Here is an 11,731-nt window from a genome sequence, read left to right on the forward strand (position 1 = left end):
AACAACTAAAAGAATTTATTTAGAATTTTAAATGAATAAAGCTACTTGCAAACTACAGTATTCAAAATTCACCTCGAAAAAAGCTCGTTCAGAGCTCAATTCGATAATAAACGAGCCGAGCTTGAGTATGATTTTGAACTCGATAATTTTATTGAGCCGAGCTCAAGCCTAACAGCAGTTGGCTCGTTGAGCTTGCGAGCATGTTGGAATTTGATTGTTCGTGAACATATTTGCAAGCTTGTTCATTAGTCTGTATAATGCACGAGCCTTAAATGAGTGGAGCTCGAACTCGAGTAACATATTAATTAAGAAGCTTTTCTAAAATGTTTAACGAGTTCGAATTCGAACAGTATATATACGGACATCTAACAAGCAGAGCTCGAGCTCAAGCTGAAATTCGATATTATCGAGCATCATCAGAGCCAAGCTCGAATCGAGTGTGTGAAGAGTCGAACTCGATCAACAAGATAAAAGCTCGAACGCCCGAATTTAAATGAGCCAAGCTCGAACCTGCTAGTATTCGGCTCTGCTCGTTTACAGCCCTAGTCTCCACCCCCATTATTTTTCCTCATCTCTTTCTTCTTCCCCAAGTGATCCTATCTCTCTCATTTTCTTTTTGAATGTGCGTGCAAGCACGCGCAGTATTACACAAGCTTCGTGTCGGGATCGAAAAATAGAGTGAGGCCTCGAGTCAGGGGTCACTAGCGCAACGGGGTGTGATGGTGGGCGGCTCAAGCCTTGTACTCGCACCCCCGCTGGAGATGCTTTTAGTATATATATATATATATATATATATATATATATATATATATATATATATATATATATATATAGGTCGCATTCAATGGAGACCATTTCTTATATAGAGAATGAAGACCAAATCAAGGCCATTCATCTCAATCCAATCAATGATCCAGATTATTTCCTGATTTGATTTTTCATGTAATTAAATAATGGTTAATTACATTTATTTAATCCAAAAGGGCAAAAACGTCCACTCAAATCCACGAATTATGGCATCTGGTTGAACAAATCCCGAAAATTACTCTCTTCCAATTCTGGGACCTGATTCGTCAATGAACATAATAGATGAACATTAGTATGTTCATTGTTTTCCTACGAACATTTCGATGAACATTAGTATGTTCATTGGTTTTTCTACGAACATATCGACGAATATCAGTATGTTAATTGGTTTTTCTACGAACATATCGACGAACATCAGTATGTTCATTGGTTTTCTACGAACATATTAACGAACATCAGTATGTTCATTGATATTTTCTGCGAACACTTCATTGACGATATGCAGATCTGCAAATCCGGCGACGGCGCGGCGCGACGGTCGCCACCACAAGCGTTCTACCATCGTCGTCTTCATCGGCTTCACCCTGACGACGCCGGGGCAGCACAGCCTCGAGAATCCCTCTGCCTGCGACGTCGGCGGAGCACCAGGAGGAGGAAGAAGAGATGGATGCGATAGGGGAGGGAGGCGGTGGAAGAGAGAATGGAGGGGATGGCGGCGGAGCAGAAGCGGCGACGGCGGGGAGGAAGGCAGCAGAGCAGCAGGGATGGAGGCGGCGGGGAAGGGGGGAGAGTGATTGAGAGAGAGAGATAGAGAGAGAGCGTGAATGAGAGAGAGTGAGTGAGATTAGGGTTAAATAGAAAATGACATGCTTAACCTTTTGATTATAAAATAAATGAAAATTAATAAAATTAATCAATTAAATTACCACCATTAGATTAAGTTAGATCAAGGAATCAGATTTGGTCTTCATTCTTTATATAGGGGAGTGGTCTCCATTGAACTCTCCCCTATATATATATATATATATATATATATATATAAAGGTTAAACAGAGAATGATAAGTATTTAGAGAAAGGAGAATTAATCTGGATCATCCAATCAAACAAATCTAATGGTCATTTTTTTTCTATATATTTTCTATTATTATAACCGAAAAGGTTAATATTGTCCTATGAGATTTTCGGCCAGCATGTTTTAAGGGAAACAAATCTTAGTTTATCTATTTTTATTTGGTAAGATTTGATTCTCAATATCTATTCTAATCTCTTAAGTCTACCGTAAATTCTTCTTCTGTAAAATCTGTTATACTTCTCATTATACCGAAAATCTTCTACTGTAAAACCTTTTCTTCTCCTCATTATACCGAAAATCTGTAAGTCTTGTGAAGATTGAAGTCGGCGGCCATGGAGTCTGTTTTCATGGAGGATCTAGGTAATGTTGGAATTTTTCTCTAGATATGTTTGGAATAATTTTGAAAGTCTTCTGTAGGAATAATTTTCTCTAGATACCTCTTCTTTCTCATCTACACCATTATACCGAAAATATGAAAGTCTTGAGAAGCTTTAAGTTCTGTAGGAATAATTTTGTTAAGTTCTGTACATGAATAGTCTATCTACACCATTATTTCAACATCTCTTATTGTGCGTTATTCCCTGTTCGGTTTCTTTGAGTTGTCTGTTCGTTTTTTGATGATGTTTATTCATTTCTCAATTCTGTTCTGAATTCTCATTTTTTTTTGCTTTTTAAAGTGGAATTCATATTTCGCTATTTTTTTCCAGTTTGCTGTTATTTTATTAAACTAGCATTAACACTTCATCAAACTTTAATTTTAATGGCTTGCCATTTAGATTTTGCGTGGGTATTTTAAATAAAACAAATTTTATTGTTGTTTTGAAGAATATCTGGCGTATTTAGAAGATGAAACAAAGGAACTTGTATTTCCGGAATGCAATGCTAAAAGCAAACCGTTTGAGGGGCAGATATTTGCAAATTTAGGCGAAGCATGTCAGTTCTACAAAGACTATGCAAAACTATGCAAATTAATAGAAGGACATGGTTCTTGCTCAGAAGCCAATGCGTAATTGCAAGAAATGCAATAAGATGGGGCATCATGATTCGAGGAATTGCCCAACAAAAAAGACTTCTCATTGATTATTTAATTTTAGTTGATTAAACGTTTATTTTTTCTTATTATTGTGAACCTTTAGCTATTTAATTTTCAAGAACTATGGTGAACTTTTTTATTTGATATCATCTTATTGGGTTTTTTCATAATATTTATTCGTATAGTTTATTTAGTTAACATCATCGTCTATTAAATTCACGCATGGAAAAAATATATTCATTTTTTGGCGAAATATTTTCTATGTTCAATATTTTTATATAGGTCGTTCAAACATTATATGTATACTGTTCATTTTAGTCATTGTTTGGCGAAATCTTTGCTATGTTCATTATTTATATATTGTTCGTTCAAACATTATAGATAGTCTGTTCATTTTAGTTAGCCAAAAATCGTATGTACCATCATTACGGTTTATTTTATTTTGATACGATACACGTTCCTTTAGTTAGCCAAAGACAGTTTACTTTCTGGTTTAAAATCATGTTGTATCGCAAATCAATAAATTTAACTCATCGAATTAGACACAATTACCATAAATTAATCAAAACAATTTAGATAGTAAAAAAAGCCAGATAATTTATCTTAAGTCCATAATATTTCAAATCAATCTAAGAGCATAACATCTCTAAGAAAAAACGATCAATGTTGGAAAACTGATAATTAAAATATGTCCAAAAATCTAGATAATTAAACTCCCGTAAAAATGAAGCTAACTCAACCGGCCAATAATGAATTTATGTTAACAGATGGATCAAGACAAATCTCATGATATTCTTTTGCAGCAGTCTCCTGAATCTCTTTTTTCTTATCATTCCCATTCCATGATATTATGGACGAGCAATACCTCACGCGCATTCGAGATAATTGGCGTGCACTTGCGTTGTACATGTCACACTTCCAATTTGATGAAATATCTCCCATGAAGTTCTCCAAACATCGCATAAGATAAATAGCTGTGTCCAATGTATTTCGTTTGTCCGCCCACTTCAACTTGACAATATGTATTTTCGAATTAGCCACAGATTTTGCCTTGATGGTCTCCTCTCTGTAGTTGAGATAATACGCCCACGTTTTTACTGAATTTTACTTATGTTGCCGTCATGATATGTATTTATAGTAACCAAATACCTCATCGTCCTTTGCTGAACCACCATCGTCAGCGGCCGCACTTTTCATTTTCTTTGCAACGGTCATGTCACAAGCAATGTCTCCCTGTTCATCTACATCATCCAGCAGGGACGCTTCCATCCCTGAGTGTGCAGCAGGGACGCTTCCATCGATCACAACATCCTTGGAAAAAAAATATTAAAATGCATTAAACTAGGTTTAAAATATAAGTTTATTTTAACACAAATATATTTATAACGAATTTGACAGTAACCTAGTAATTTACCTTATCCATCGTGATAGTTTTTTGATTTTTATGATATTATATTCTAAATGTAATGGTTGATTTCTTTAAAAACTACATCCTCAGTCACTTCAGCTGTTGCGGCAACGTCCACTACGCTACTGATGCCTTCACCCTTTTCTCCATTGTTTTCAGCAACGATACCACCGATAACATCAACCTTTCACAAAGTATTTTCATATATATTATAACATTAAACGAACATACCATATCAGGAAAGTGAACAGAGGCACACAATTAAAATAACACCACCATATGCTTGATTCCATCGATAACAGCAAGCTTTCACAAAGTATTTTCAAAGTATATTTTATAACATTAAACGAACAGACCATATCAGAAAAATGAACAGAGGCACACAATTAAACGAACACTACCCTATGCTTGATTCCATCAATAACAGCAAGCTTTGACAAATTAACATTAAACTATATTTTATAACATTAAACGAACAGACCACATAAGAAAAATGAACAGATGCACACAAATAAACGAACACCAGCCCATGCATGATTCCATCGATAACAACAAGCTTTGACAAAGTAATTTCAAACTATATTTTATAACATTAAACGAACAGACCATTTCAGAAAAGAGAACAGATGCACACAAATAAACGAACACCACCATATGCTTGATTCCACCGATAACACCAAGCTTCGACAAATTAAAAAGAACTATATTTTACAACATTAAACGAACAGACCATTTCAGAAAGACTTCAATTTTTCACAAAAGTTTTTCGATATTCAGCGAAATTCAATTGTTCAAAACATAAAATCCAAAACCTTTTATATTTGAACAAAAAATCTCTAAAACATTACATGGATAGCCAACATCTCATTGCGAAAGACTTCAATTTTTCACAAAAGTTTTTCGATATTCAGCGAAAGTTTTTCGATATTCAATTGTTTCAAACATAAAATCCAAAACCTTTTATATTCGAACAAAAAATCCCTAAAACATTACATTGATAGCCAAAAAATTCGCAAAAACATAGATATACCCGTTCGATTTCAGCAAAATAAACCCTAAACAGAACAATGTTTGAAAATCACAATTCCCTCAGTATTTTTGAACAAGTCGTCGGCGGGATAGGGAAAAAAAGAACTTGAAACGAAACCTTACCTGGCGGCGTCGAAATCTGCTATAGAGAAACCCTAGCTATTGTGGCAATCGTTGGATACGAAAGGAAATAGACGCCGGCTGTTCGAATTTCCACTTGGGTAGGAGCAAACTGGTATGACGCGGTTGTGAGGAGTAAATGTCGGACCTACTGTTTTTACTATTTGCAATTTTACCCAATTACCCTAATGTCAATTAAAATATAATTTTGAACGCTTAATATGGTAATTAAAAAATTCAGCATGATTAAATCTGAGCCTTACGATCCATCATTTTTTAGGGATGAGATTTATTCTCTATTCTCTATACATAGGGTTATTCTTTGTTTAACTTGACCCTATATATATATGGGGTTCAATTCTACATAAAATGTCTCTAAGATTGAGAAGTAAGAAGTAATCTAGTCCATTAATTTCACATAATCCAACGGTTCAGATTTCAATCACAAGATCATTTCATTAAATAATAATATGCATGTAAATTAATTTGAAATTCATCAGGGTTATATATGTCAATCTTATTTCATCATATTAAGGAAATGTAATCAAATCCCCCTATTTTCTCTATTTCCTTGTAGATGACGATATGATTTCGATTTCAACGAATTTGTGGCATTTATCTAATCAGTGTATCATTTTATCAGTCGTTTTCATTTTCATCTTCCTCTCTGGTTCGACAAAATTCGCCATGGATAGCAGAAGAGTTGAAGGTTCCATTTCATTTCCATCCTCATCTCTGGTTATACGGCAATCTGAACTAGTTCGAAAGAGAAATATTGCAGCGACAGGCTTGAAGAAGGTAATGTTTTTTTAGATTTGCTGGGTTTCTTGTTCATGTGTGATTGATGAGTTTCTCTTTTTTTAATTTCCGATCAGGTTCGAGGAAACAAAGCTGGGGGGTGGGGGATCCTGGAGAAGGTAATTTTCTTGATGAAATAACACGGTGGGTGTGAGATTTTTTCATCTATAAAAATTCAAATATGTTTTTTCTGGGTTTTTTTTGTTCAATTTATAAGTTTAGTTCTTTGGTTTTAGTTATATAATTAGTTTCGTTCGAAAGATTGCTACTTTCTATATTTTGGTCATTAATGATAAATTATCTATATATTCTACATGGAAGTTCAATAAACTAAATCAATAAGTTTGTTGCATATTGTTATGTTGCTCGCTGAGTGGTATTCCGATCGTCGTTTCGCGATGGTGTTCAGCCATGGAGGCTCTGTTTAAGTTTACTTGTGCAGATAAACAGGTTGAGACCGTGATAACTCAATTTGTGCACCCGAAGAGTAAAGTGGTTCCTCACTCTCTGTGGGATCGACCCTAGCTTACCGCTAAGACTAACCAATCCAGTTGTGGGCATAGGAGTGTGTACTGTCCGTCTAGGGCATACACAAGTATTTTGACCGCGCCGCGCGATGGGCGCGTCGTCAGTCACCAAATACCCAAGAGCCTTGTAACTTCAGCGGCAATGGAAGCCTCATAATCAACCTTAAAATCATAGTTATTAACAGCGCAAATCGTGCTCACTGTCGCACATCACGCTGCGTCGCGCACGCAGATCGCACTGTATCGCGATTCAGAGGTTAATGTTCAATAACGAGCGCTATATACGCTATTTCCTAATCGCGCATCACGCTTTATAGCAAGCTATTGATTACCATGCTCAGAATCAACCAAGGAATCTTTGTCAACTTCCGAATCAAGCACCACAGCATCACATAGGGGCCCTTCTCCGTTGAGCAAGGATTTATACTCGCTACCCTCAACAGACAATATCAGACACAAAGTCATGAGATTAAGGAGACCATTTAGGGTTCAAGGATAGAGAAAGAATAGAGATTATTAAAGAATGAATGGGTAAATAGGGGTGGGGAGGGTAATGTTAGTTGCACTAGGATTAGTGTTAATTAGTTCAAGTTAATTAACTTGCTGGGAATGTTTAAAATAATTTGTAATGAAAAATTGTGTAAATAAGAGGGTGTAGGGAAGATAAAAATTAAATGAATTGTGTGAACCTTACTACTAAAATGGATGTGGTATATTTGTAAAAGAAATTGTTGCATAATTTTCGTGAATGGGGAGAGTAATTTTTTTGGTTAAATGCATCTAAATTAACAAACTTTAGTCAAAATTCATTTTTAACACGAACTTCAAAAATCCATTTTTATACACCAATTTTGGGATCTTGTTAGCGAGGCTAAACTTCAGTTATACGTGTGTTTTTAAATGGCCGGAGATGAATTTGTTGTTAATATTGAACAGGATCACAAAGTTGATGTACAAAAATGAATTTTAGAAAGTTCATGTTAAAAATAAAGTTTAACTAAAGTTCGTGAATTTAGATGCATTTAACTCTATTTTTTTTCATTGAAAATTTCACAATAGATTTTTTTTCTCAAAATAACTAAAAGGGACTAAAAGGGAATGAAAAAAATAAATTGTTGGATTACAAGCTCGCGGGCGTAGTTACAATGAAACCAGAAATGTAGGAGATGAGATTACAAGGTGAAAACTGAATTGAAATTACAATTTAACAGAACCAGAAAATAGCCGAGTCGAGGAGGGTCCTCTGTCCGCAAGACGAGATACGCCCCGGTAGTGCTCTCGGTTTGGCGTGTCGCCTAGGCCCAAAGACCACCCAAAGACCAATTGCCAAGATCCAAGTCCACGGCCGCGCGTCGGGTGACGGGGACGGGCCGGGACCGGGGTCGGGCGACGGGGCCGGGGCCGGGCGGGCGGCGGCGGCGGCGCGCGCGTGTGGGCTTTGCAACCCGTCACGTGTGCACACAGTTTTATTACATCCTGTGATGTAATAGCTTTTATACTGTAATAAATGTGATCCACATCCCGATGTGGGATAAACATTAAATCTTATTTAATGCTTGTCTTTTCCCACGACTCCATGTTTCAAGTACCCAACTTTAAACAATTATTTCTCACTCACCGGAAATCGGTTTTGAGCAAATAAATATACTACGATCATCTACTCGGAACGTAGATCGATCTTGTCCCATTTAATTCTGCTAAATTAAATGTTTTCGGTACTCGAAAAATTATCAAATATTGGTTACTCACAACCAATTTCCAACAATCCCCCACATGAGTGGAAATAGCCAAATGCAAATGCAGACACAAGCTCTGTTCTCAAGAGACCTTAGTGCATTAGAATAGGTGGTTTGCGGCCTTGAACCATCCTTAGTTAATACTATCGGATATACTGGTGAATTGGTAGAACTTGATGTCTTTGAACCATTTCTCCTTCGTGTATACCGAGACAACAGTATTAACACACTAACGCCTCAACCTCATTTCGTTCTCACGTTTTTGTCCTTTGCGGGCCTTGGACAGCTCTTTGGATTCATAAGTGTTAGGTCGATGCGGCCCCCACATCTCACTTATATAGGTGATTCTTTTCCGAGTATCCTGCTATACTCAACCTCCCTGAGGTGTTTAGGAATCATTAAAAGTCAGGACTTAACCTTACCACTAAGCAGGTTTCAACACTCAGTTGCTCTCTAGGGAATGCAAGTAGTTGAGTGTTCTACTTGGAATCTTATAGCTTAGTTTTCCCATTGAACCACGTTCTTGGGATCTCCAGTCATCATGGTTGGGTTACCACTATAATCATCCTTATTTTGTGGATTTTACACCCATTCCCTCTAGCAATTTATACATCTGATCTCGATTCAAAGCTTTAGTGAGCGGATCGGCCAGATTATCTATTGACTTTATATAGTCAATTGAGATAACTCCACTTTCGATCAAATGTCTTACGGTATTATGTCGTCGACGTATGTGTCGAGACTTACCATTATACAACCCACTTTTCGCTCTCCCAATAGCTGCTTGGTTGTCGCAGTTTATCATGACGGGCGGCACGGGTTTTGACCAACATGGAATATCTTCCAAAAAGTTTCGTAGCCATTCCGCTTCTTCACCTGCTTTGTCTAAAGCGATGAATTCTGATTCCATGGTGGATCTAGCAATACATGTCTGTTTTGTAGACCTCCACGAGATTGCTCCTCCCCCTATAGTGAACACGTAACCACTCGTTGATAACGAGTCCTTCGCGTCGGATATCCAGTTAGCATCACAGTACCCTTCAAGTACCGGGGGGTATCTCGTGTAGTGTATTCCAAAGTTTAGAGTATATTTTAAGTATCTCAAAACTCTCTCAAGTGCTTTCCAATGTTCTTTACTTGGATTGCTTGTATAGCGACTTAATTTGTTCACTGGGCATGCAAGATCAGGTCGAGTGCAATTTGTAATATACATAAGGCACCCAATGATCCTTGCATATTCTTCCTGTGCGACAGGTTCACCCATGTTCTTCTTCATGTGAACGTTGAGTTCTAATGGGGTTTTTACAGGCGATTTGTCAAACGCATTAAACCTTTTGAGCACTTTCTCAATGTAATGAGATTGTGTCAAAGTTATTCCATCAGTGATCCTGAGAATTTTCATTCCAAGGATCACGTCAGCCAACCCCATGTCTTTCATGTCAAAATTCCTTTTTAACATGTTCTTCGTATCAACAATGATACGATTGTTGCTTCCCATAATCAACATGTCGTCTACATAGAGACACACCATAACGTACCCATTGCTAGTGCTCTTGATGTAGACACATTTGTCACATTCGTTGATTTTGAAGCCATTTGACAACATGACATTGTCAAATTTCAAGTGCCATTGCAGCGGCGCTTGTTTTAGTCCATAAAGAGACTTTACTAGTTTGCATACCTTTTTCTCTTGTCCAGGTACTACAAACCCTTCAGGTTGCTCCATATAGACTTCTTCTTCCAGATCACCGTTTAAGAACGCAGTTTTGACATCCATTTGATGAATCTCAAGATTGTGCAGAGCTGCAATCGCGAGAAGCACTCGAATAGATGTAATCCTCGTCACTGGTGAATAGGTATCGAAAAAATCGTACCCCTCACGCTGCTTAAATCCTTTAACGACTAAGCGCGCTTTATACTTGTCTATTGATCCATCAGCTTTATATTTCCTTTTTAGGATCCATTTACATCCTAAGGGTTTACAACCTTCGGGTAAATCAACCAACACCCAAGTGTGGTTTTGCATGATTGAATCAATTTCACTCTGGACTGCTTCCCTCGAGAGTAGCCCGTCTGGTCTAGAAAACGCCACTTTGATAGATGAAGGTTCTTCATCTAGCATGAAGGCGATATATTCTGGACCAAAGTCCTTGGCAATCCTGCCTCGTTTACTACGTCTTGGTTCTGACACTTCAAGGTCAGGGCCTGGTCGCTTTCGCGATTCGGGCACTGTCTCAACAGGTTCAGAACTAGTAGCTTCTTCTCTAGTATCGTTGCTTGTACTAGCTTCTTCTTTTCCCTTGTCTTTACAAGGAAAGATATTCTCAAAGTAGACAACGTTATTTGATTCCATCGTCATTCCTACAGTCATTGTTGGAATGTCTGATTTGTGAACCAAAAAGCGATGTGCATTGCTGTTTAGTGCATACCCAATAAAGATACAATCAATTGTTTTAGGACCGATTGTAACTTGTTTGGGTGGAGGCACTTGTACCTTGGCTAAACACCCCCACACTTTAAGGTATTTGTATGAGGGCTTTCTGCCTTTCCACAACTCATAGGGAGTGACGTTGCTTCCCTTGAGCGGTATTTTATTGAGGATATAGTTGGCTGATAGAACAGCCTCCCCCCACATGTTCTTGGGTAACCCAGAACTAATCAACATGGCATTCATCATCTCCTTAAGAGTTCGATTCTTGCGTTCAGCAACACCATTAGATTGAGGTGAATATGGAGCAGTTGTTTGATGTATTATGCCACTAGCGTTGCATAATTCCTCAAACGGAGCAACATATTCTCCTCCTCTATCGCTTCGAACCATCTTAATTTGACTACCAAGTTGATTCTCGGCTTCTGTTTTGAAGTTCTTAAAAGCTTCAATAGCCTCATCTTTACTTCTTAGAAGATAAAGATAGCAATACCCTGTGCAGTCATCAATAAAAGTGATAAAGTACTTCTTACCACCTCGAGTTTGCACAAACTTTAGATCACACACGTCGGTGTGGATTAGTTCTAAAGGTTTAGTGCTCCTTTCCACAGAGTGAAACGGAGACTTCGTCATTTTTGCTTCAACACAAATTTGACATTTGTTTTGAGTGTTAAACTCGTTTATTTTTAGTAAATCCATATTTACTAATCTTTTTATCGCATTTAGATTAACATGTTCTAATCTACAATGCCATAAATCACAACACTCAACC

The 11,731-nt window shown here is 37.3% G+C and overlaps 1 protein-coding gene across 1 annotated transcript; it reads right to left on the bottom strand.

The window, feature by feature from the left end:
* Positions 1 to 3,575: 3,575 nt before the first annotated feature.
* On the bottom strand, positions 3,576 to 4,281 carry LOC131019568 (uncharacterized). The gene is made up of 2 exons (XM_057948146.1): positions 4,063 to 4,281; positions 3,576 to 3,979 (listed from the first exon to the last, which is right to left on the bottom strand). The coding sequence occupies exons 1-2, from the start codon at positions 4,086 to 4,088 to the stop codon at positions 3,649 to 3,651; spliced, it is 357 nt and encodes a 118-aa protein (XP_057804129.1). The 5' UTR covers positions 4,089 to 4,281; the 3' UTR covers positions 3,576 to 3,648.
* Between the last annotated feature and the right edge of the window lie 7,450 nt (positions 4,282 to 11,731).

This window comes from Salvia miltiorrhiza, chromosome 4 (genome assembly GCF_028751815.1).
Source record: "Salvia miltiorrhiza cultivar Shanhuang (shh) chromosome 4, IMPLAD_Smil_shh, whole genome shotgun sequence".
Lineage (NCBI taxonomy): Eukaryota > Viridiplantae > Streptophyta > Magnoliopsida > Lamiales > Lamiaceae > Salvia > Salvia miltiorrhiza.

Bases quoted from the DNA above. Each gene is read 5' to 3' on its own strand.
- LOC131019568 (XM_057948146.1), bottom strand. From the start codon at position 4,088: ATGGTGGTTCAGCAAAGGACGATGAG. The intron at 3,980-4,062 runs GTATTTGGTTAC...TCTCAACTACAG, and splicing joins GTTCAGCAAAGGACGATGAG to AGAGGAGACCATCAAGGCAA.